Raw genomic sequence first — 27,390 nt, 5'->3', positions numbered from 1 at the left:
TTAAATGCAATACTTAAAATAATATTAATTAAAATAATACTATATCTATCTATATACCTTTATTAAGAGAACTGGGTTTTCTACCCTTTTAGTAATTTTGCTATACGTACACATCTTCAAGCAACATGTACAAAAGAGTCAAGCCATTTTAGAGGGGGTAAAGTTGCTAATTGTTCAAAAATTTAAGACACTTTAGGGGTATTTTAGTGATTTTGGCACATCATTAATTGATTTTTTTTCATGAATATTATTAATGTAATCTTCTAGAACACAAACTGTCCAAATTCTAAACCGACTTTGATAGTTATTGAGGATTTATGATGAAAATTAGATGTTCAAGCTATTAAACGGTTCTTATACAATCGTTCAATTGTCTCTGCAAGCCACAACACCCACCCACTGTGGCTCCACGAATACAAACCGATTGTCACCGTTGCCGCCGCTGTCACCACCGTCCAACCAGACTCACCATCGCCTCTGTTCCCGGCGTCACAGGCTACCGACGCCATGAAATTATTCTATATATACATTTTGCGTAGGATGTTAGAAACAGTACCAACACGTGTCATCCATCGCTCATACTGCATCCATATTTAGGCCATCGACACCACTCCTCCACTTAATACCACTAATTACCAGCGCTCTGCCGGCAGCCACACCGCTACTCCACACGCGCTGGCTCAAACCAACGTTGCCTCACCCTCGATCTTCCCCAAATCGAAGTCGGCCTTAGGGCTCCACAACCCAAGCGACGGTTTCGTCAGAGATTAGGGCTCCAACAGGTACGAACAAGCTTTCTAATTTCAGTTATCTTTAGGTTAATGTTCTTATATTTGAGTGTTTTTTTGGGCTCATGCTTGAGTGGAGATGAATTTCAATAGGTATGATTTTTTTTTTCTAATTATGTGGCGATAAAGAAAGAAAAGCCTGAGTTTTTTTTTTTTTTTTATAGTTTGCAGAGCAATGCTGATTTGTTGTTTGGAGGAATTACAATTGTGGGGGTAGTAGCCATGTGAATTTATCCTAGATCGCATGAAATCCACTATCCCTAATGCTTTTAAGGTGAATGTTTATATTTTTCATGTTCATTGTGGCTCTGTAATTTGTTTATTAATTAAACATTTTAATAAATGTTTTATAGCGTCTCTCGCCAGCAACCTTTTTGGGTGCATTATTTTGCTTCAGTGTGTTTTGTTTCAACAACCCATATGCGTGCATCTATAGTTTTCTTTCTGATTAGAATTTGTGATGCAATGCTATTTTTTTGTTCAGGAAACAGGTAAGCTGCCTTGGGAAGTATAGTGTGAGGGTGTAGAGCCAGAGTAATAGCCGATCATCACTCGATTCGCAAGTTTAGGTACACACTCCTATTTTAATCATTTGTTTTACGAATATAAGAATTTGTCGATGATCATGCTTCATATTGCTTATTATTCGTAAAGATGAACTTAAACGGGAATTGCCAAGACAAGCTGACACGATTGATAGGTTCATGAAAATTCAGGTATATTTATGCTAAAAGCCTCCAATTATGTATATACTTCATTAATTAATTGTTTAAATGGACATGTTTGGTATATGCTTTATATCAAATTGGCCAAATATGAGATGTTTTTGCAAATGGCTAATCATATGTGCTTTGCGCATTCTTGACTTGCATATTTTTTTGTCGATATAGGATAGATGCTGATTAAGAGTTACTTTAATTGGGTTTTCTATTATTGTTGCACGACGGAGGGTTTTGTTTTATCAACGGATTTGACCCGATAAACAAAACAATCTGATAAAAGACTAAAGATAACCAGATTGACCAGCAGATCTTGAAGGGGTAACTGCCACTTTTGTTGGGTTGTTGATTAATCACCGCATCCAAATAACTATAAGGCAAAATTTTCACTGCAAGTAAGTTATATAAAAATCCACCATAGTTGCTTAATGTTGAACGTTTCCTATAATATTCCCATATGCAACTTAAACATTGATCGTTTGTTGTATCTTGGCTCGAGCTTAATATTTTGTTACTAATATAGTATACTGAAAGTATGCTGAAATGTTTTCCCATGACCGTGAGGCGTATGAGGTTGCCTGTGAGCATGTACACTCATGTTGTGTTCTTCTAGCAAAAGTGGATTAAGTTTAAGATTAATGGCCAATGGCACACATGGATAGACTATGGAAATTTATGACTTGATTTGTATTTTTTATCTTTTCTTTTATAAGTTAGTAATCTTTGTATTTTTATATTTATCTAATTTTATTTTTTAGATATTAAACCAGGTGGCTTGGGAAAAGCCTTGTGCCTAGGAAAAAATGGTTTCTTTGTGCCTGGTAAAATATGGTTTGCTATTTTGAGACAAGAGTGTAATGATTGTATCTATATAATGCTGCAATTGTTGTTGATGTCATAGAGGAAAGCCCTCAACTGAAATTGTGAGAAAATTCAGAATTATTAAGCACATGTGATAGATTTTACCCCATCACATGCTCTCTTTGATAAAATCAATTGTCCTAGAAGATGAGGTTAGATGATATTAATTTTTTGTGGAAATAAAAGATACTCTGCCACAACTGCAAGAATGTCCTGCTAGATGGGGATGGTTGTAAGCCCTTTGGTTCTTCCACACCTCCATCGATCCCAGCTAAAGACAAGGGGGTGCTACCTATACCGACACAAGTTAAGCGCGTTGAAGCGATCGTAAGGTATATATCGGCTTACACTTTATTCGTGCCCTGTTTAATAAACCATTTTAATTAAAGATGTGCTATTTACTTTTCTACTCGATCTGAATGTTATTTACATACCTGGTATATGTTTACTCTATTTTAAAATTAGGAGGCTACAACAGTCGGAAACTTGAGTTCATAAATATAAAAGTGCATTACTCTACATTAAAAAAATAGGAATAAAAAAACTTGGTAACGCATCACTTCGAATGTGTAAAGACATATAAGGGGAGAAGTTGGCTTTTGAAAAAAAATAAACTTGGTATCGTTATAAATTGAAAGGCAACAAAAAAACTTTCAATTGTAATTGATTGATTTCCATAAACAATGTAATTGTGCATATTTATTTTTAGATAATCGTCTACATAAATGTTTCGTGCTTTTCCTTCGCAGGCCTGCTTATGCAGATTCGGATTCAGAAGAAACAGTTGACAGTGACCCACATGAAAGGTATGCCGTCTGCACTTAGTGTTAGTAATGAAAACCTGTACTACTTTTCGATGCATATATACATAAACATAGTATACCATTTTTAATAGTTTTCTTTTCGTTATTTCACTGCAGTCAGTTGGCTGGTGATGGGATTGGGGATGACGTTATCCAATAAGATAGGAAGGCGTGCGAGAGTTTATCCGTTTTCCCTTTTTCTGTTTCATGTTTTTTTCCCTTGGAAGACATCTTTTTTCACTTCTTTTTGGCCGGCAAGTTTTGCCAAGGAAACAACTTATGGCCCATGGTTTAATAAACTTTAATCACTCCCCTTTGTAGGCATATTGTCTTACATGTTATGCACCGGCCGTGTCAGACATCTTACCACGAACAAACAATAGCTATTATGCATGCCGTGCATCGCACGGGCTTTTTCCCTAGTTTAATTTAAAATAAAAGTTATATATGTATTTATTTAATTTTAAAATATCAGTTTTATCTTTCACTATTTCGAATTAAGTTATTAATTGAAATCGTGACTTATCTTTTAAGATTTGGAAAACTTCAGTTGTCTTATTTTTTATTTTAAGATATAAGTTGATTTATCTTTATTTGTAATTTTACTAAAATACCATTAGTTTTATATTTGAAGTTACTTAAATACCCATCCCCCTAACAAACATTTTAGATGGAGTTAATATCAGGGAGTTAAATGAAAAAAAACATAGCAAACTATAGGAGGAAAATGACTATTTTTAAATGATTGTGGGAAAACCGTTAAAACGACCAAACCAAAGAGAGCAAAATAAAAGTTTACTCTTTTTAAAAGATAAATCTTGATGACTAATTTTATTAACATATGACATTTTTTTCAACACGTGTAGTATACGAGATTTTTAAGATATATCTTTTTATTATTTATTATATAAAATTATATTTATGCTATCTCGTGTAATACACGTGGTTTTAACCTAATTAAAAGATATATCAACTCTAACTTTGTACGGAAGGCCTTTATCGAAAAGCCTAACAGTTTTCGGAAATAAAGTCTTCTTTGACCAAACAATTTTTTAGAAGTTGACTTTCCATAAGTTCGTGCCCTCACGTCTCCACACACATTGCAAATTTGCAAGTCAAAATCGTGTGTACCACATTGTTATAGCTTTATTTGCATATAACTACCTTATATTTGTGTATACTTGACACCTTATCCAACAAATACAATTATTGGACCCAAACTGATTCCGATTTAAGTTGATATTTCAAAGGCTTTGTATACTAAAGGTATGAATTGTAATAAAAGAATAACGAGGGGTGCAAAATAAAGAAAAGACAAAATTAAGGGTTCAAAAATGTAATTATCCAATCTTATATATTTTGATGAACTCTCAGAAGGTTTCATCATCTCAATTCGCAAGATCAATGGCCTCACTATTCTTCATCCTATGCCTCCTATGCTTTCATGCTTCAATCTCGCATGCAGTTTACTATAATGCCCCTAAATCACTCACCACCTACATTCCAAAAACGAGTTCCAAAGCCTCTAACTTGATCGATGCTTGTCGGCTTAAGACTCCAAAATGGGCGTCGAATCGTCGGGCATTAGCTGATTGTGCCATTGGGTTTGGTAAAGGTGCCATAGGAGGAAAAAATGGTGCAATTTATGTGGTTACAGACCCTTCAGACGATCCCATCAACCCTAAACCAGGCACACTTCGTTATGGAGTGATCCAAACTAGGCCATTGTGGATTATATTTGCTAAGGATATGGTGATCAATCTCAAGAATGAACTCATAATGAATAGTTACAAGACCATCGATGGAAGAGGGGCGAAAGTGGAAATCGCAAACGGGCCTTGTATAACTATACAAAAAGTGAGCCATGTGATCATACATGGAATAAGCATTCATGATTGCAAGCCCGGGAAGGCGGGCCTTGTAAGAAGCACTCCCATGCATGTGGGCCACCGTCGTGGCTCAGATGGAGACGCAGTTGAAATATTTGCATCATGGTACGTATGGATTGACCATTGCTACCTGGCCCGAGCGTATGATGGGCTAATTGATGTCATTCATGCTTCGAATTTCGTCACAATCTCTAATAACTTCTTTTCTCAACATGATAAGGTAAAAACTCTAGCTTATCATGTGTAGTTAAATGATAATATCATGAAGATCGCGTGTTGATCCGTACTAAATGATGCAGGTTATGTTATTCGGCCACAACGACAACAATATGGAAGATAAAATTATGAAAGTGACTGTTGTTTATAACCATTTTGGTCCAGGACTAGTACAAAGGATGCCAAGGTATCTTTATTTACGAAATGAGTGTGATTAAAAACGTTGTAACTTTATTGATCTTACATGTCAAATGAAATATCAGGGTGCGGTTAGGTTATGCACATGTGGCAAACAATCGTTACGATGAATGGGACATGTATGCAATTGGTGGAAGCGCGAATCCAACAATATTAAGTGAAGGGAACTATTACTTCGCGTCTAAAAATCCATTTCACAAAGAGGTACAGACTTGAATAGCTATAATTAGGGTTTTCGGATTTCCAATTATACGTCTAAAGATCTAATTGTCAAATCATTTGTAGGTGACTAAAAGGGAGGTTAAGAAAGGTTGGACGAATTGGAAATGGAGGTCCTCTAAAGACGTGTTTGTGGGTGGAGCATATTTCATTCCGTCTGGATGGGGAAGTTGCGCTCCAGGTTATACGGGAGCACAATCTTTCCCAGTTGCTCACGGGTCTCAAGTGCCTGGTCTTACTGCCAAGGCTGGACCACTACGTTGCACTTACAACAAAGCATGTTAAGCGCGTTTTGATTTAGGTTTTCTTGTTTGTATGTTCATTTAATTTCCCAAGATGCTCCGAGGTTTCTCAACATGTTCGGTCACAAGAGTTCATGAATATATGTGAACCTAGGCCCCATCATTTGCTTCTCAAAAGCAATGACCTAACATTATGATATTAAAAGTTGATTAATTACTTCTGTTCATAATACGAATGGGTGTCCTGACTATTCGAAACGTCAAAAAGAAGATCTTTACACGCAAACAAATAAAACCTCCTTAAATCAGATTACTAGAACATCATGCTGGTACCCAAACATTATTTTTTAGCTACTTGAACTCAATAAATTGATTAAATTCAATCAACTTATCAGTTATCACCACTAGTGCGGTATAGATAAGATACACCACTCTTTAAAGAAGTAAATCAGCTTATCACCACTAATGTTTCAACACTATGATATTGAAGATTGATTCACTTCTTTAAGGGTATTGTAAACAGGTTTAAGTAAAATGTTAACTCGACCCATAAAATATAAAGATTTTGGTTTAAATTAAGTTCAAAAAATGGTACTATGATTTAGGAATAAAATTCTACCCAATAGGAATCAAGTTATCTGGTGTTTTTCTAATGTGAATCAAAGGTTTTTATTTTCCTCTAAAGTAACTTAACAGGGGTGTCGTATGTACCCGAACCTGGAACCTGGTTAGCCCGAACTCGTTTAAGGATTAACCTGAACCCGAAATTGGTATTTGAATTAGGAAATTGTTTTTAGCGGGTTAACACGATTATCCCAAATAAACTTTAAAAAAAATCCGATTAATTATACGGGTTCTTAACGGTTTTTGCTTCATATCTTTTGGCTCTTCATATGCTCAAGACTTCATATTATCGAGAGATCCATTGTGCTTTCTTATAAGTTCGAATATCATACGAGCCTAGGTCAAGTGCCATTATAAGTCCTGAAGCGGAGTTTCTTCTAGAATCAAAGCCATTTTTCATCGTCTTTATTTTTCGCTTGTTAGTGGAGAAGATGTAGTTTTCGTATAGAAATTTTTGGTATATACGTTTTCGACCCCCCGGTCGAAAATCTCAAGCTTCGCCACTGTCAACCTAATCGACCACCATTACAATCCAATTTCTTGCACTGCAGCGGATTCATACAAGGTATACAAAAATACGAGCCATCTAGGTGTATGCTTCATACTTGTACTTAGAAACTGGAATACCAAATAACCTAAATCTTATTTGGTAGTAAACGGGTTGGATTCTGATAACCTAAAACCTGAATAAAAACCCCCAAACAACACCCTTACGCTCAACTTTTCTTAGGTGTTCAATTCTATGTAATTGGTTTTTTATAACTTACGGAGCATATACAATTAATTGTACAAAGTAACTAAAATATATAGTTAAATAGTACTTGTGAGACTAAATATAAGTTTATATATCTTGTAGTGTAGTTAGATCATTTTTGGAAAAGTAGAGGATTTTAGTATTGTAATTTGTTGTTTAAGCTTAATTTCACACGACTAAGACCCATAATTAAATCTGAGGTTTCATAATATAGAGGGGAAAATATTATAGCACATAAAAGTGATCTTGTGAAGGGTATAACTATGTAATTTTGTTTTACAAATTACACATCATACATAACTATTTTTGCAGAGTGGTGGTTGGGCGGCACGGGATCCGGATCCGCCCGTGGCCGCATCCGGATCCGGTGGAGGTTATGAAGGCTCATAAGATAATTGAAGCGGTTCAGCGAGAACAGAAGGTGCAGTACGGGATTAAGAACCCTAGAAGTTTGATTGTTGTGACTCCGACTTATGTGAGGACTTTTCAAGCTTTGCATTTGACTGGATTGATGCATACTTTGATGAATTTGCCCTATGATGTGGTGTGGATTGTTGTGGAAGCCGGTGGTGCAACTAACGAGACGGCTGCGTTGCTTGCGAAATCGAAGGTGAAGGTGAAGGTTATGCATATTGGATTTGAGAAGAAGATGCCGATTTTTTGGGAGGGGAGACATAAGGTGGAGTCTGAAATGAGGTTGAAGGCTTTGAGAGTTGTGAGAGAACAGAAGCTGGATGGGATTGTGATGTTTGCTGATGATAGTAATATGCATAGTTTGGAGCTTTTTGATGAGATCCAAAATGTGGAATGGATCGGTGCGATTTCGGTTGGGATTCTTTCGCATTCGAGTCATTCGGATGAGGATCCGTTTGAGGTTCATGGTAAAAAGCGGTGGATGAAGAAGATGAGAAGAAATCACCATTGGCGGTTCAAGGTCCGGCTTGTAATGCATCTGATCGGTTGAGCGGATGGCACACGTTTAATACTGGTGTATATAAAGGAAGGAATGCAAATTATATTGGTGATATGGCAGTTGTGTTGCCGAGGAAGTTAGAGTGGTCGGGGTTTGTGATGAACTCACGGTTGGTATGGAAGGAAGCTGAATTTAGGCCGGATTGGATTAAAGATTTGGACGTGGTGGTGGCCGGGGATGGAGAGGATGATATTGGGAGTCCTCTTTCTTTGGTTAAGGACGCTTCTATGGTGGAACCACTAGGTCGTTGTGGGAAGAAAGTGATGCTTTGGTGGCTTCGAGCTGAGGCTCGTGCGGATAGCAAATTTCCTTCCGGGTTAGTCATCCTTCTAAAATTCAGTAGTTATAACCATTGGATGATACTGATTGTGCTTTTTTCAATGTGTTTTGGCCTAATAAGTTACCTTAGTGTCACATTTTTATCATTACATATGCATAGTGTTACAAGTGAGCATGCCAATAATGTGTTGAATGGTAAACCATTGTCCTAAATAGTGTAGAACTGCATAGATCAGTTTCATAGTGATATAGGTTTGGAAAGGTGTGACAATGGTCGATGGTTTTTAACGGGGTGTTTAGATGTGCGTTTTGTAATGATGTATGTGAGATTAATATAACAATTGATCAGAACATGTTGCAGGAAATAGTGTTTGGATTGTTCAATTTGGAGTTCCTTAGGAACCAACAGATAAAGTGACCAAAATGTATATAATGTTCAACTAGTGAAATAACACAACATTTTTTTATCAGTTATTAAAATAAGTTGTATACATTATTTGTTAACAAGCTTTTTGAAAAAGATTGCTAGTGTATAATTTCAATAGTTATATATTTCTTTTTGGTATTACTTTTAATAAGGTTTAGAAGAGGGATTAATAAGCGATCTTAAATTCTTAGGCTGGAGGGTGTGGGTTGGGGGTTATAAAGGACACCTCAGCGCCACGTAGGCGCCACGTCAGCCAAGTGGCTTTATAACCCCCACTTTAACATGGAGGGTGTGGTATAACCCCCTAGGGGCGCTATAGAGAAAAAAAAAAAAAAAACTTGATTGGTGCAAACAAGTGGGCCCCAGCTGATAACCCCTCCTCACTCGCCATCATGTTGGCTGAAGGTTGATGGCGCCCCCTCCTTAACATGGAGGGTGTGGTCATGGAGCCCCTGAGGGCGCTATAGAGGCTGAGGTGGCCGGGTGGCGCCCCCCACACCCACCACCCTTAATATATCCTAAGTAATCGGTTTACTTGACACCTACTCACCTAGTCCCTAGATAGTAGGATAGTCATAATCAAAACTGATCATTAGGGCTTCAAGATGATATTTTTATCCATTTTGGTGGCGGTTTGATGAAGTGTGGTTGGCAAAGTCTTTCTAGTGACATATATGTGTTTTTAAATCCTTTTTATTTATTTTGGGAATATAAACAGTTTGGTTCTTTGTGTTTGTGAGCATTGATAACTATAGAATTTACAATGTATGTGATATAAGCCATTTCATGGATCTACATTCTACAACATATATGTATAATTGTATGTTCATATTTATGTATATGTATGTATGTTTATATGTATACATATACAAGTAGGTGTATTATGCAGATACTCTACTCATGAATTTGTTTTAAAGATCCAATTGCCACAATGCTGATATGATATTTATTCATTAGAACTCTTCGGTGCCTTGTTTCCTTGGTGTTTGCCCTTATAGTTTCTTTAAGAAATAGTACATGATAATGCCAAAATGACCTAGACTGTTCTAGAAAACTTTCAAGTCTCAAGATCCAAGTGTCTTTCTAGGGGAATGTTTGCTTAGGTTTTCATATCGGGTTTGTACTGCTAGTCTTTGGTATCGAGTTGGGGGTCTCATTGGAAGCAGCCTCTCTATTCCTACGGGGTAGAGGTAAGGTTGTCTACATCTCACCCTCCTCAGACCCTACCTTAGCTTTGCTATTGGTGGGATATACTGAGTATGATGATGATGATGACATACCTAATTATGCACAAATTACACAAACTTTGATAGTATATGTGAGACTAAATATAAGTTTTATATATCTTGTAGTGTAGTTGAACCATTTAGGAAAAATACAGGACTTTGTATTATAATTTGTTGTTTATGCTTAATTTCACACGATTGAGAGCCCTAATTAAAACTAATGTTTTGTAATATAGAAGAGAAAATACTATGGCACATAAAAGTGGTCTTGTGAAGGGGTATAACTAAAACTTTTTTTAAGGAAAGAATAACAACAACCTTCTGTTATTTCAATGACAAGTCTAGCGCCTATCAAGGAATGTCTCTAGAAATAAAGTTGTATCTTGTTTCAGAGGTGCATGGAGAGGATTTGTTGCTAAATATAGATGCAAGATTCATAACACCCTCCATAATTTCCAACCCAAACTATACCCAAACCTAGCTTTCAACATGAAAGCCTTATGCTGCTTCCTCTTCATCTCCATAATCTCGTTAAACAACGCGTTCGCGACTGCCATTACACGTCGTCGCCTAGGCCCAGAACCTGTAGACAATGTTTTTGAAATCCGTGTTGATGTACGTTTACATTTTCCTAATTTTAGGCTTAAAAAGGCATATTATGCCCTCCAAGAATGGAAAAAGGTAATTACTTCGGACCCGAAAGGCATGACCAAAAATTGGGATGGCATAGAAGTGTGCTCATATAATGGTGTGTTTTGTGCAAAAGCACCCGATGCTCCCAATTTATCAACGGTTGCGGTAGTTGATCTAAACCATGGCGATATCGAGGGCAAACTCCCCCCTCATCTTGGTCTAATATCCGATCTTAGCGCATTTCATATAAACTCTAATAGATTTTGTGGGACTATCCCAAACACCTTCTCAAGGCTTACAATCCTTAACGAATTCGACATAAGTAACAACCAATTTGATGGACCGTTTCCTAACGTTGTCTTGGATATGCCCAAACTAAAGTATCTTGATATTAGGTACAATAAATTCCAAGGATTGTTACCACCTCAATTGTTTGACAAAGATCTTGATGCTATTTTCTTGAACCATAATCGATTTTCTTCGACTATCCCGGAGAACATTGGGAATTCTAAAGCATCTGTGATTGTGTTCGCGGATAATGAGTTTAAAGGACACATTCCTAAGAGTATTGGCCAAATGCCTAACTTAGACGAGATTATTTTCGCTAACAATCAACTCTCGGGTTGCCTGCCGGAAGAACTAGGGTTGCTTCATAGTACAAAGGTTTTGGATTTGAGTAATAATAATTTTGTGGGGCCAATTCCAAGAGGGATTGGTAATTTGAAGTGTATTGAGATGGTTGACGTTGCACAAAATGAGTTGATTGGTACGGTAGTTGATGTTATTTGTACGTTGCCAAAACTCTTGAATTTTACATTTTCAGATAATTATTTCGATCGGTTGGAAGGGAAATGTGAAAAGCCGATGAGACCAGAGCTTGTTTTCGATTACCGGAGGAATTGTTTGCGGGGGAAACCGGATCAAAAAGATGAGGGTAAGTGTTTACCAGTGGTGAACCGGCAGATTGATTGTGAATCTTTACGATCAGTTTTAGACACTAACAGAAGAAAACCGCCAAAGACAAAGACAAGGCCTACAAGTGTGCATGGGTCTATTACGATCAGTTTTAGACACTAACCGCACCAAAACCAAAATTTTCAGTTATTAGAAAATGTTAACTGATCGGTTTCGGTTAGGTTATAGGTTTTGAGACTAGGGTCGGTTCGGTTTTCGGTTTTAAAATGGGTTTATATCAAAATAAGCATGTAAACCAAACAAAAAGGTAAAGGCACATTTGTTGAAGGTTTAGACCTTGGGATTCAACTTTTATAGGAGGAGACTCTTAGTTTCTTATTCAAGTTTCCATATTGATTCAATGTTTTTTTTTTAGTTTTTTTAGTTTAATTAACTGTAAATTTTGAAAATGGTTGTGGGTTTCATGTCACCATTTAGCTTATGAAAAAAATTCAAAAATATTGTTGGATTAAAAAAGAATATTGTGGATAAGCTGGAATAAACCACTATAAGCTGCAAATCCTTTTTGCTTTTGGGGTAATTTTATTAGAACTGAATTCAGAAAAGATCTTGGACTTCTTCTAGTTTAGAAACAGATATAAACATAAGAGTTTTTTTTATAATAAAAACTAGGTTAAAAAACCCGTGTATTACACGGGGTTTGATCAATAAATTATTAAATAGGTATTAATAAGTTAGAAAAATATACGTTGTAGTTTAAAAACAACTAGGGAGAAAGCCCGTGCGATGCACGGCATGCATAATAGCTATTGTTTGTTCGTGGTAAGACGTCTGACACGGCCGGTACATAACATGTAAGACAATACGCCTACAAGGGGCGTGCTTAAACTTTATTAAACCATGGACCATAAGTTGTTTCCTTGGCAAAACTTTCCGACCAAAAAGAAGTGGAAAAAGATGTCTCCCAAGAAAAAAAAACATGAAACAGAAAAAGGAAAAACGCATAAACTCTCGCACGCCTTCCTATCTTATTGGATAACACATAGACCAAACTTTAGCTAATGCATGCTGTCACACCCCCAAAATCCACCTGCGGATAACACCCGCTTCGAGGGCGTGACTGACCAGGATCCAGCCACCAATTATACCGAATACTTAAGTTGATAACAAAAGTAATACTTACTATTCATAAGCTTAGCAAATATTAAGTTCAAAGTTTAAAGTTTTAAGTTCAAAACAGTAATAAGTAGCGGAAGCATAAGTAAGGTAGTTTAAAACAAAGTTCATGATTCAAAATAAGGTAACACCCAACACAAGGGTGAACAGACACTACACGTTCCCAAGCTGCAAGCTCCTTCGTCACTGGTTACCTGCGAAGCATGCAGTAAGGGGTCAACAATAATGCTGAGTGAGTTCACTAGTTGTCCAGTTTTAATTACCAAAAACTTGTTTCACCGGTTAATTTATCCGTTTATACATGCCCTGGGGAGCTACCCCAAAAGTTAGCGACTAAACTGTTTTTCCAATACCGAACACTAGGTAACCGTTGCGTATCCGCAGGATGCCCCGATGTCAATGTTCTATCATCATTGACGGATGCCTGAGTACATTAGTTCACGACCGATCCCAAACCAGGGCACGGTGTGAGGCTGGTAAACACCTAAATAGCGCTATCAACTAATAACCCGTTCGCCTGGCCCCGGCGACTAATCGGTATTATGTAGTAGGGACTTGAGTGATAGAGTTTCGTTTAGTGCCGTTAGTTGCAATCCGTATAAACAGTAATTAACCAAAAGGTTTCCCAATACCAGGGAAGGAAAAGTAAGTTTTGTTCCCAATAACTAGGGATGGTATGTAAATGGTATCCCCTTTTACTAGGGGATAGGATTGTTTTAGTCTCGTGTCCCAAACCACCGGGACGCATGCTTTTAAGTTGTGAACTCACCTTGGGTTGCTCGGTAGGTTTAGGTTATTTGTCAATCACGTTGGTCACCACGTCCTAACATGGTTACCGGCATAGGTCAGGTTCGGTGTACAAGCATTCACGTAAAAACACATATAGGCACGTAACATGCATACAAGTAAATAGTCATGGGGTTATTGGGCCGGCCCTAACAGTAACACAGTCAAACAGAACACAGCAACACATAGTCCATTTAACAGATAGTCCAAGTTAACACAGAATGGCCCAATAACCAAAATGGACAGCCCACTCGCAACCAGCTGGTCTCGAGTCGCAACCAGGTGGTTTCGGCTTGTCACGCTGTGGTTGCGAGTCGCAACCGTGGTCTCGAGTTGTCACGTTTTGGTTGCGAGTCGCAACGGCGTGGTCTCGAGTCGCAATCTCGTGGTTTCGACTTGTCATGCTATGGTTGCGAGTCGCAACTGCGTGGTCTCGAGTCGGAATGCTGTGGTTGCGAGTCGTAATATGTCCCTTTCATGTACACGTGATGATGCAGATATGACAGTCCAAATTGTACATATGAAATCAGACCCAGATTTGGAAACTACCAATAAGGTTTCTACAAACACTTTTCCTCATTTGACCATTAAACCATATAGATCAAACTTTGCCATTTTTTAAAACCTTCAAACCACATTCAAGAAGTTCATCCTATGTTCATCATTTTTCTAGGGTTTTCATGTCAACATAACCATATATTTATGATCCAAAATCACATTTTTTTAACAAGATTAACATTGCAAGAACAAAGAACATACAATGCATAGCCGAAACTTATGTTTAACAATCATCATTTTGCAAGAAACAAAGAAGTATAGTTTGGTTGGCCATGAACACTTGTAAACTACCATTATCAAGTCATTTTTAAACATGTCATCATATATTTTCAATCTTTACAAAACAACCTAATGATCATACATAAACCTACTAACCAAACATTTTTCTAGTTCATACACATATCATTCAAGCAAGAATACAAGGCATTTATTACACACTAACCGGTTAAGAAGGAGGAGAAGGAGCCGAAACAAAGGAAAGGAACCGAGATGATGGAATTTCCGAGTGATAGTCTTGACCGAGTTTCTTGTCCGGGATCTTTGCTTGAACCGAAAATAGGAAGGGATTGGGGTGTGTTGTTGAGGGTTTCTAGTTGAGAGAAAAAATAGGAGTGTGTGTTTGTGTGTTTGTGTAAAGTGAAGGAAAGTGGGGAAGGTGGGGTATATATACCAAGGGATGTTTCGGGTTGGGCTTGGGGTTTCGGCCCAAACCGGTTACGGCCCAAAGGCCCACTCGCAACCGCCCGGTTGCGAGTCATGGTCTCGACTCACGTACATTTATATGTAATACGTACATTCAACACACATTAAGCAAATAAAGATCACGTTTCCATTTAATAATATTTATATACACAAAATATTACAAGGTGTTCGTTCGGAAAAACCTCGAGTGTCACATTATCCCCAAGTTTTAAGAACTTTCGTCCCGAAAGTTGAAGCAGCCACTGCCAAGCTAGCGTGTTTTAACGGGGTGTCACATCATCCCCCCGTTAGTTTGGAATTTCGTCCCGAAATTCGGTTGTAGCTTCAGTGCTGGGGTTTTCGTTTGGGAATAACTGGGGATACTTGGACTTCATCTGGTCCTCCCGCTCCCAGGTAAACTCTGGGCCGCGCCGTGAGTTCCAACGAACTCGCACAAGGGGTATCTGGCTACGTTTGAGGGTTTTGATCTCTCGATCCGTGATCTCAATCGGTTCCTCAGTAAAGTGTAGCTGTTCATCAATCGTCAGTTCCTTAAAAGGAATTACAAGTGTTTCATCCGACAAACACTTCTTCAGGTTAGATACGTGAAAAACGTTGTGCACTGCACTCAGCTCTGCAGGCAGGTTTAATCTATAAGCAACCTTACCGATTTTCTCGGTGATTTCGAATGGTCCAACATACCGTGGATTCAGCTTGCCCCGTTTACCGAAACGGACCACACCCTTCCAGGGTGAGACTTTGAGTAGAACCCGGTCCCCGACCTGGAATTCTAACGGTTTTCTACGCTTGTCAGCGTAGCTTTTCTGACGGTCACGAGCTGCCGCCATGCGTTGCCTGGTCTGGGAAATCTTTTCGGTTGTATCTACCACTAGTTCTGGGCCTGTGAGTTGACTATCACCGACTTCCGCCCAGCAAAGAGGTGATCGGCATTTACGACCGTACAATGCCTCAAAAGGTGCCGCCTGAATGCTAGTGTGATAGCTGTTGTTGTAGGAGAATTCCACCAGCGGTAGATGCTTCTCCCAGTTCTTGCCAAAATCGATCACACATGCTCTAAGCATGTCTTCCAGGGTTTGGATGGTGCGTTCAGACTGCCCATCCGTTTGCGGGTGGTAAGCGGTGCTCATGTCCAAACGTGAGCCAAAGCATTTGTGCATAGCTTGCCACAACTCGGAAGTAAAACGAGCGTCTCGGTCGGAAATAATAGAAGTTGGCACCCCGTGCCTGGAGACTACTTCCTTCAAATAGATTTCTGCTAAGGTAGAAAACTTGTCTGTTTCCTTAATGGCCAGAAAGTGTGCAGACTTAGTCAATCGATCTACTATCACCCAAATAGTGTCATTCCCGCGTTGGGATCTAGGTAGCCCTGTAACAAAATCCATGGAAATTTGCTCCCATTTCCACTTCGGGATTTCCGGTTGCTGTAGTAGGCCTGCTGGTTTCTGATACTCGATCTTGACTCTTGCGCAGGTCAAACATTTGCCAACGTAAGCGGCTATGTGGGCTTTCATGCCAGGCCACCAGTAGGTGGTTCTTAAGTCGTGGTACATCTTATCTGAACCAGGATGTACTGAATAACGGGACTTATGGGCTTCGTCCATCACAAGCTCTCGTAGATCTCCGTAGAGTGGGACCCAAATGCGCCCTGCTACATAGTAGGCGCCGTCTTCTTTCTGTTCTAGTTGCTGCCTCGATCCTCGCAGGGACTCAGCCCTGATGTTTTCCGGTTTCAGAGCTTCAACCTGAGCATTTCGAATCTGGGTAGGGAGACTAGACTGGATGGTAAGTTGTAATGCTCGCACGCGCTTTGGTACAGTGTCTTTCCGGCTGAGGGCGTCTGCCACAACATTGGCCTTGCCCGGATGATACTTGATGGCGCATTCGTAATCGTTCAGAAGTTCGACCCATCGACGTTGTCGCATGTTTAATTCCTTCTGCTTGAAGATATGCTCGAGACTCCTGTGATCGGTGTAAATGGTGCACTTGGTACCGTACAGGTAATGTCTCCATATCTTAAGCGCAAATATCACCGCTCCTAGTTCCAAATCGTGTGTTGTGTAGTTCCTTTCGTGTGTCTTGAGTTGTCGGGATGCATAGGCAATAACTTTCTCGCGTTGCATCAACACGCAACCGAGCCCATGAATAGACGCATCGCAGTAAACCACAAGGTCGTCCGTTCCTTCAGGTAATGAGAGAATAGGAGCACTGCAGAGGTTATCCTTAAGCCTCTGAAAAGCAGATTCCTGTGCTTCATTCCACTTGTAGGTGACGCCCTTCTGAGTGAGCGTAGTGAGGGGTTGTGCAATCTTTGAGAATCCCTGAATGAATCTGCGGTAGTAGCCTGCCAATCCCAAGAATTGGCGAACTTCAGTGGGAGTCTTAGGGGTAGGCCAATTCTTTATAGAGTCGACTTTTGCAGGGTCGACGTGGATTCCGTCCTTGTTAACCACGTGCCCAAGGAAATGGACTTCTCGAAGCCAGAAGTCGCATTTCGAGAATTTGGCATACAGTTGCTCATTGCGAAGGAGTTCGAGGATAAGGCGTAGGTGCTGTTCATGCTCTTCCTGACTTTTCGAGTAGATCAAGATGTCGTCTATAAACACGATCACAAATTTGTCGAGGTAGGGTCTGCATACTCGGTTCATAAGATCCATGAACACTGCAGGGGCGTTGGTCGTTCCAAAGGGCATAACGAGGAATTCATAATGACCATAACGAGTTCTGAATGCAGTTTTGGAGATATCTTCATTACGGACCCTCAACTGATGATAGCCTGATCGCAGGTCAATCTTGGAATAGTAGCTCGATCCTTGCAGTTGATCAAACAAATCGTCGATTCGCGGGAGAGGGTAACGATTCTTGATGGTAACCTTGTTCAGCTCACGATAATCAATGCACATTCGGAACGTGCCATCCTTCTTCTTAACAAAGAGTACCGGTGCTCCCCAGGGTGATGAACTAGGGCGGATAAATCCTTTATCCAATAGTTCTTGCAGTTGAGTAGAGAGTTCCTTTAATTCTGCGGGGGCTAGTCGATAGGGTGCACGAGCTATAGGCGCTGCTCCGGGAGCTAGCTCGATTTGGAATTCGACCTGACGATGGGGAGGGAGTCCAGGTAATTCCTCAGGAAATACCTCGGGATAGTCACGCACTACTGGAAAGTCTTCGATCCTCTTTTCCTTTTCCTGCGTGTTGGTAACAAGTGCTAAGATAGCGGTGTGCCCTTTTCGTAAACACTTCTGGGCCTTCAAGAACGAGATAATGCCGGAGATTTCTCCACCTTTGCCACCTTGTACAATGAGGGGTTTGCCAGAACGGCGAGGAATACGAACTGCTTTCTCTTGACAGAGGATCTCAGCGCGATGCTTGGATAACCAATCCATACCAATAACGACGTCGAAGCTTCCAAGAGTAACAGGGAAAAGATCGATACTAAATGTCTGACCAGACAACTCTAGTTTGCAACCCTTGACAACGTGTGAGGCCTCGATGTTTCTACCATTAGCTAACTCGACGACATGAGGAGAACTTAGTAACGAAAGCGGACGCTTAAGCTTCTTACTAATACGTAGGGATACATAACTAGCATCGGCACCAGAATCAAATAACACAGAAACATAACGATCATCAAGTAGGAACTTACCCGCCACGACATTGGGGTCATTCCTTGCTTCACCAGCTCCAATCACGAAAGCCCTTCCTCTAGCACCATTCCCAGCATTGTTGTTTTGATTGTTGTTCCCAGCTCCCTGATTATTGTTGCGGTTCTGATTCAGTTCAGGACAATCCTTCCTAAAGTGCCCTGTTGCCCCACATTTAAAACATGCTCGGTCGTTTCCCTGCTGCTGTTGCTGTTGAGGTTGTTGCTGATTCTGTCTTGCTGGGAACTGGCTTCTACAATCCTTGGCTTCGTGCCCCATCTTGTGGCATCGCTGACACTGGCCCTTGTTACATGCCCCATTATGGTGTCTGTTACACTTGTTGCACTTTGGGTAGCTTCCCCGGTAGCCACCCTGTTGCTGGGTGCCTTTGTTGTTTTCAGTTTTCCTTTGTTGTGGTGGGGCCTGAGTGGGGTTAGCATCCTTGCTTTGACTTCCTTCCCACTTACGCTTGCTGTCACTAGAAGTTCCGACAGTAGCACTGATCCTTTTGGGCAACCTGCCCTCTTCCACGGCCTGATCAGTAAGTTTGTGAGCAAGTCGAACAATCGGCTGAATGGTAGTGTGGTTGGCTGAAGTGACATGGCTTCGAATTTCTGGAGCCAAACCCTTGATGTACAGTTCGATCCTTCGGTACATTGGTCGTGACATGTTTGGGCAAAGAGCAGCATAGTCATTAGACAGCTTGGTGTAAGTTTCAATCTCCGACCCAACCATCTTGAGCTCATAGTACTCGTTCTCAAGCTTGTGGATGTCATCCCGGTGACAGTATTCATCCTTAATCATATCCTTGAAATCCTCCCATGCAGTAGCATTAGCAGTTTCCAACCCAAACATCTGAATCTGCGCCTTCCACCAAGAAAGCGCGCTTCCTTCAAGCGTAGCAGTAGCAAATTTCACCCAATTTGCAGGGGGACACTCGCAAACAGCAAAGACAGCTTCAATTTTCTCAATCCAATGCAGAAGACCTATGGCACCCTCAGTGCCGTTGAAAGGGAGAGGCTTGCAATCCATGAAAGTTTTGAAAGTACACACTGGTGGTTGCGCAGGTGCATGCTGACCTATAGGGTGAGAAGCGAAACGTATAGGTTTAGAGGCGAAAAGTCGATGTGGCGGTAGGACCTAAACATCCTAAAACAACGAGCTTACCTATAGGGTGAGCTGCGAAAGCTGCAGCCACTGTGTTGAGCAGGTTAGTGAACTGAGCCTGTGTCATGTTAATGTTTCCCCTTCCACGTCCACTCATTGTCTTCATAACCAGAAAACACGGTATGAGTGTGATACCGTAGTGTAACGAGAATGAGATAGAAAAGAGAGGTGTGTCTATCTAATTTAGGCACACTAGTACGTATAGCATAACAGGAAACATAAGGTAAGCAAACAAGTAAACACTGGTCCGAGCTATGAGGTCAAATGTGTCGAGCCTTGCACTTGGAGTGTAGTGTCGTCACGAGTCACGGGTTATAGTCTGGTTTTCTCCAAAAAGATTTTCCCTTTTTTTTTTTAAAACCAAGTTCACTATAACCAATGGCTCTGATACCAATCTGTCACACCCCCAAAATCCACCTGCGGATAACACCCGCTTCGAGGGCGTGACTGACCAGGATCCAGCCACCAATTATACCGAATACTTAAGTTGATAACAAAAGTAATACTTACTATTCATAAGCTTAGCAAATATTAAGTTCAAAGTTTAAAGTTTTAAGTTCAAAACAGTAATAAGTAGCGGAAGCATAAGTAAGGTAGTTTAAAACAAAGTTCATGATTCAAAATAAGGTAACACCCAACACAAGGGTGAACAGACACTACACGTTCCCAAGCTGCAAGCTCCTTCGTCACTGGTTACCTGCGAAGCATGCAGTAAGGGGTCAACAATAATGCTGAGTGAGTTCACTAGTTGTCCAGTTTTAATTACCAAAAACTTGTTTCACCGGTTAATTTATCCGTTTATACATGCCCTGGGGAGCTACCCCAAAAGTTAGCGACTAAACTGTTTTTCCAATACCGAACACTAGGTAACCGTTGCGTATCCGCAGGATGCCCCGATGTCAATGTTCTATCATCATTGACGGATGCCTGAGTACATTAGTTCACGACCGATCCCAAACCAGGGCACGGTGTGAGGCTGGTAAACACCTAAATAGCGCTATCAACTAATAACCCGTTCGCCTGGCCCCGGCGACTAATCGGTATTATGTAGTAGGGACTTGAGTGATAGAGTTTCGTTTAGTGCCGTTAGTTGCAATCCGTATAAACAGTAATTAACCAAAAGGTTTCCCAATACCAGGGAAGGAAAAGTAAGTTTTGTTCCCAATAACTAGGGATGGTATGTAAATGGTATCCCCTTTTACTAGGGGATAGGATTGTTTTAGTCTCGTGTCCCAAACCACCGGGACGCATGCTTTTAAGTTGTGAACTCACCTTGGGTTGCTCGGTAGGTTTAGGTTATTTGTCAATCACGTTGGTCACCACGTCCTAACATGGTTACCGGCATAGGTCAGGTTCGGTGTACAAGCATTCACGTAAAAACACATATAGGCACGTAACATGCATACAAGTAAATAGTCATGGGGTTATTGGGCCGGCCCTAACAGTAACACAGTCAAACAGAACACAGCAACACATAGTCCATTTAACAGATAGTCCAAGTTAACACAGAATGGCCCAATAACCAAAATGGACAGCCCACTCGCAACCAGCTGGTCTCGAGTCGCAACCAAGTGGTTTCGGCTTGTCACGCTGTGGTTGCGAGTCGCAACCGTGGTCTCGAGTTGTCACGTTTTGGTTGCGAGTCGCAACGGCGTGGTCTCGAGTCGCAATCTCGTGGTTTCGACTTGTCATGCTATGGTTGCGAGTCGCAACTACGTGGTCTCGAGTCGGAATGCTGTGGTTGCGAGTCGTAATATGTCCCTTTCATGTACACGTGATGATGCAGATATGACAGTCCAAATTGTACATATGAAATCAGACCCAGATTTGGAAACTACCAATAAGGTTTCTACAAACACTTTTCCTCATTTGACCATTAAACCATATAGATCAAACTTTGCCATTTTTTAAAACCTTCAAACCACATTCAAGAAGTTCATCCTATGTTCATCATTTTTCTAGGGTTTTCATGTCAACATAACCATATATTTATGATCCAAAATCACATTTTTTTAACAAGATTAACATTGCAAGAACAAAGAACATACAATGCATAGCCGAAACTTATGTTTAACAATCATCATTTTGCAAGAAACAAAGAAGTATAGTTTGGTTGGCCATGAACACTTGTAAACTACCATTATCAAGTCATTTTTAAACATGTCATCATATATTTTCAATCTTTACAAAACAACCTAATGATCATACATAAACCTACTAACCAAACATTTTTCTAGTTCATACACATATCATTCAAGCAAGAATACAAGGCATTTATTACACACTAACCGGTTAAGAAGGAGGAGAAGGAGCCAAAACAAAGGAAAGGAACCGAGATGATGGAATGTCCGAGTGATAGTCTTGACCGAGTTTCTTGTCCGGGATCTTTGCTTGAACCGAAAATAGGAAGGGATTGGGGTGTGTTGTTGAGGGTTTCTAGTTGAGAGAAAAAATAGGAGTGTGTGTTTGTGTAAAGTGAAGGAAAGTGGGGAAGGTGGGGTATATATACCAAGGGATGTTTCGGGTTGGGCTTGGGGTTTCGGCCCAAACCGGTTACGGCCCAAAGGCCCACTCGCAACCGCCCGGTTGCGAGTCATGGTCTCGACTCACGTACATTTATATGTAATACGTACATTCAACACACATTAAGCAAATAAAGATCACGTTTCCATTTAATAATATTTATATACACAAAATATTACAAGGTGTTCGTTCGGAAAAACCTCGAGTGTCACACATGCCACCGTCATCCCCAATCCCATCACCAGCCAACTGACTGCAGTGAAATAACGAAAAGAAAACTATTAAAAATGGTATACTATGTTTACGTATATATGCATCGAAAAGTAGTACGGGTTTTCATTACTAACACGAAGTGCAGACGGTATACCTTTCATCTGGGTCACTGTCAACTGTTTTTTCTGAATTCGAATCTGCATAAGCAGGCCTGCGAAGGAAAAGCACGAAACATTTATGTAGACGGTTATCTAAAAATAAATATGCACAATTACATTGTTTATGGAAATCAATCAATTATACTTGAAACTTCCACAAGGCAGATTATTGCACCATTTTTGAAAATGGGTCCCACAAAAGGAAAAGGTATCATGTGGCCGTTAGTATTCTCCAATCGCATTCATTCATTCATTCTCCAATCACATTCATTCATTCATTCATGTGGCTTACGTAGGCCTATGTGGGGTCTAAATTGTAAAGTAAGTTAGTGGCGTACCTTCTTTTTAGTCTTGTCGCCACGCACCTTGTCCAAAAGCTCACTTAGCGTGCCAACACAGGCTACATCCTCGGTAATTGGCTCGCTAGTACCGTCGACGACAACACAGCTGGGAAACGCATACAAATAGTCACATAAAGCACAGAACAGTGCAACACATGTAAGCAGAGGGTAGTTGAGGGTGTAATAATACCTGATGGACGCCCTGAAAGACTGCAGCGCAGGTATCTCGTCTGAATCGATGAGCATAGTCGATGTTGAGCTGGACAAACACAGGGTGCCTGCGCCAGGCAAGAAAAAAGTTAAAACAATATAACAACTTCAATGGTAAGCAGACATGTAACGGGAAACAAATGTACCGGGGTAGAACTTCGCGCTCATGGAAGTCAAGATAAGAGAGTAAACGGGTGGGTTCTCACCCTTCCTCTGAATCATAACATCACCAAGGTGGCCCCACAGTGTGACTCTGACTTGGCGCTTGCTGCAAAACACCGATTAGAATAAAAGTCTCAGTTGTCACGTAAGGAGAGAAGGCTGCGTAAGCAATAGGAACGTGTTACTAACCGTTCATTCGTTAGACTGAATTCGACTGTGCGTGAACCCGAAGCGTTCACAGATGGCGCACCTACCTCAGTAACATATCCGATGACATCTGAAATGGAATGAGACAAAGACTCATTAAATAATCAACCTAGGTATTTTAAGAAATTAGCGGGGATATGGTTATACAGTAACGTCTCCATTTATTACCTCTATCGTTATAAATAAACGTGCACACCCCACTGCCCATTTTGGATACATAAAATCCTTTAGCAATAACCAATGCGGGTATGTATGAACTGATTATTTTCACACAAATATATATTCAATTATTTTAAATTATTTGCAATTCTGATTTACTAATTCTCGGTATTCGGTAGCTATTTTTCTTTTTACTGAACTCGACGGCCTGCCTTTTGCTTTTTTTTTTCTTTTCCTATTCTGTTTTAGCAATTCTCGGCTCCAGGTATACATGGTTTCACATTACGAAATGCACTCTTTAGTTCAATGACAATATTAATATGAACATGTGACATATTTGTTCAACACAAAGACTCATATGTGGTGTTAGCATCGTCGGCTCCAGGGTAGTGTGAGCCGGACGATCAACCAAGCCCGGTAATTTTCGAGGCAAATATTTTTCTCTATATATTTAAATTTATTTTTTATAAAATAGGTATGGATCTTAATCATTGTAAATATATTGGGCCCAAAACCTTTTATATGAAAACTGGTTACTATTTCAAGTTAAATGTATACATTCCTTTATGCTATTGAACTTGTTGTTTTGAATCATGTTAAAAGTATGTCAACGGCATGTAACTCCACTTGCCAAATATCATGCTAAACATGTCAATGTTGTGCAGCTTTTCCTTTATGTCGTATATTACATGTTTAGCTAAATATGATAGTGTACCCGAGGTTAACACGACCCATTTTAGCAAACAAAACATATCGTCTGCTCTACCCTTACCAAATAAAAACGCCAAGTATTGCATTTATGATTTAATGGCCACATTGCACCCATACTACAAACCCTGTGGTATTGTTATTGTTATGATCAACTTACCAAAACGACAAAATTTATAAACATAATACATTTTTTTGGGAACTTTTACTTTGCTGTTTTACCTATGATAAATGAATCACATCATTAATTATTTTAAAACACGTAGCATACTGATGATATGAACCGGTAACATCTAACTGTAATAACTGTGTCGTGTCTATAATCTGCTTTAAGTTGGTCTTAAAAAAATTAACATGTATAACTTAGAATATTCTTTTCACACTCATTTATTAACATTACTAATTATTATTCTATTTGTATATTATTATTACTATTATTAATAATAATAATAATTATTAGCGTCTTTAATAAAAAAGGTGCAGCCCAGCCACCCCCTAGCCGCCTACCTACTCGTGTTCGTAGCTCGATCGGAGGTATTAACACTATTATTATTAAAAAATATAAAAAATATTATTATTATTTATTTATTTATTACTATTATTACTATTAATATTACCGTTTTACTATTAATATTAAACGCCGTAAGCAGCAAAGGGTAGCGTTCAAAACGGCCGCTGTCATCATCAACCCGCTTCACAGTTGTCGAACCATGCAACCCAATCACAAAGGGGCTGTCTTTAAGAACCCGATACTGATTTGTAGGTTGCACGGCGAAACCGTTGACCAAATATACACCGCCCTCTTTGAGTTTGTCAAAGAAATAGTGGGCAATGTTATTCCTTGCGGTGCAATGCATCACACCTCCCTGCGCAAATAAAGGCGTAGATTTTTGTTTCAGAATCAAAAGTAGAAAAGCGTAAGAATGTGGGATAGCAGAAGGTAAAAAACTGCCTTTATGTCAGTGACAATATAGTCGGTGCTCATGTACCTGTCGTTAACACTTGTCACGTCCCATTTTCTATAAACCATTATCATGATAGGTCCGATGCTCCCTTCACAGAGTTCACTAAGGAACATATGACTGCTTGTACCACCGTCGGACGTTTGCAAACTAAGGGGGCTGGCCATGGCAATAGAGGAGGAAGGGAAACTATGAACCTACAAACATAACAAAGCCGACAATCTTATAGCATAACCAAAGACCGTTCAACTGTCTACAAATTAATCATATCCTAATGAATGATATTAAATGACAGGGATATTCAAACAGACACAATAAAACAATGCAATTTACAAACACCCATATGAAGAATTAATCAAACAAATCGATAGGGATCTAGAACAACAACAATAATAATAATAATTACATAAAAAGAATATAAAAGCATATGGGGCAGCCACTAATAAGATCTTAAAGTAATTAAACTCTAAAAAATTCAAATTGACAGCAGCTGAATATCTCTGTTTCTTGAGATTGTTGTTAAAGTGGTGATCTTTAGAGTCTTGAATTGCTCATAGTGTGAATTAATCGAGAAGATTTGAAAAAATTGTTGAATTTGCAGTGTTGTGGGTGATTTGAATAAGAAAAAAGGGTTTTTTTTATTGGTTGATTGATGATCTGTGTTGTCGTTATCCCCCCACTCGTATGATTTCAAGAAAAGCTTTACCTGTATTGAAACCTCATCCAAAATATCAAAAAGAAGAGCTTTACCCATTCTTATAAGCTAGTCGATAAGTGTCGGTATTAAAACACAATTACTGAAAGAAATAAAGGCTAGTATTAAAGAAATAAAGAGCTGTAAGTAATAGTGGGTAGAGAAAGGGTTAAAAGGTTAAAGATGGAAAAGAAATCTAGATTTTAACTATAGGGCCAGGATTAATTTACCATTATATCCCAAACAATAAAAAAAAAACATACATAAGTTGAGGTTTTTGCGTCTTTTGAGTACCACAAAGAACCTGATACATATTCCCGGTATTTCATGTTATATATCATACATCTTGAAAAAAAATAATAACATCATACATAAGTTGATGAGCGAGATCGCTCCAGCACTATGCAAACCCCCCCCCCCCAACTTTATCTAACCAAATTCGTTGGTGAATAGCTGAACATACATATTCCTCCTCAATAGCCTTTTCTCTCAGTCGTTGAGATAACCAGAGTGATTTGATCTCAGCTTGTGATTTGCGTAACTCTTGATCATTATCTGCAAAAATATATAATCGAGTAAAACCTTAGCTGGTTAAATAATATTTGGACGGTAAATGTTTTTTTAGATAAGCACAACCAAAACCATCCCATAAAAGAAGTAAAATGTTTTGACTCGTTACCTTGCCCAACCGGGTCAGACGACAAATGGAGAGACGTCCAACTTTAGAATGATTAATACTAAGCTTCCATAGCTTTTTATATGTTAAAAAAGTAAATTTATATTATTAGCGCTATGCGAAACTAGAATCACACAACCCGAAATGGTTCCGTATACCAGGTCGGCCCGTTTATAATGCTTAATTCAGCTGACCAACCATTGGGTTTGCAGCATAGACATGAGAACTGTTCGAGCATGTCCTTGTGATCATAAGCCAATACTTTAAAACAAACTTGTAACACCCCGAAAATATTAATGTTAAAATTTAAATAAAATACTAGTAGTAAGTTAAGATAAAAAGGGCTAGGAAATAACCTAGTTAGTAGAAATCTTAACAAAATATGACAAAGTATAATTGAAAACCCTTGTTTTATAACCCATGTATACTTGAGGGACCAAATGTGACAACTCTGAAACTTAATTTACTAATAGTAAATTAACACACCAAACACACACCTAAGTGTGTGTTTGATCGATCCAAGCCAGGCAACAAGAAGGGGGTTTCCCTCAAACCCTAAAATTCACAAAAATTCATCAATT

The 27,390-nt window shown here is 39.4% G+C and overlaps 2 protein-coding genes, 1 long non-coding RNA gene and 1 pseudogene across 3 annotated transcripts; all 4 read left to right on the top strand.

Annotated features, from left to right (window-relative positions):
• Window positions 1-935: 935 nt before the first annotated feature.
• Window positions 936-2,694, top strand: LOC110935425. Its single transcript, XR_002589098.2, has 5 exons — window positions 936-1,062; window positions 1,273-1,357; window positions 1,443-1,504; window positions 1,679-1,902; window positions 2,555-2,694. It is a non-coding gene; the product is annotated as an uncharacterized LOC110935425 (long non-coding RNA).
• Window positions 2,695-4,575: 1,881 nt separating this feature from the next.
• On the top strand, window positions 4,576-6,167 carry LOC110944483 (putative pectate lyase 2). Its single transcript, XM_022186149.2, has 4 exons — window positions 4,576-5,280; window positions 5,360-5,463; window positions 5,540-5,678; window positions 5,760-6,167. The coding sequence occupies exons 1-4, from the start codon at window positions 4,576-4,578 to the stop codon at window positions 5,976-5,978; spliced, it is 1,167 nt and encodes a 388-aa protein (XP_022041841.1). The 3' UTR covers window positions 5,979-6,167.
• A 91-nt stretch (window positions 6,168-6,258) lies between these two features.
• On the top strand, window positions 6,259-8,777 carry LOC110936140 (annotated as a pseudogene).
• Window positions 8,778-10,707: 1,930 nt separating this feature from the next.
• On the top strand, window positions 10,708-11,928 carry LOC110936217 (pollen-specific leucine-rich repeat extensin-like protein 1). Its single transcript, XM_022178584.1, has one exon. The coding sequence runs from the start codon at window positions 10,708-10,710 to the stop codon at window positions 11,926-11,928; it is 1,221 nt and encodes a 406-aa protein (XP_022034276.1).
• Window positions 11,929-27,390: the final 15,462 nt, after the last annotated feature.

This window comes from Helianthus annuus, chromosome 1, assembly GCF_002127325.2.
Source record: "Helianthus annuus cultivar XRQ/B chromosome 1, HanXRQr2.0-SUNRISE, whole genome shotgun sequence".
Lineage (NCBI taxonomy): Eukaryota > Viridiplantae > Streptophyta > Magnoliopsida > Asterales > Asteraceae > Helianthus > Helianthus annuus.
The sequence above is the reverse complement of the archived record's forward strand: the minus strand, read 5'-3'. Positions and strand labels throughout refer to the sequence as shown.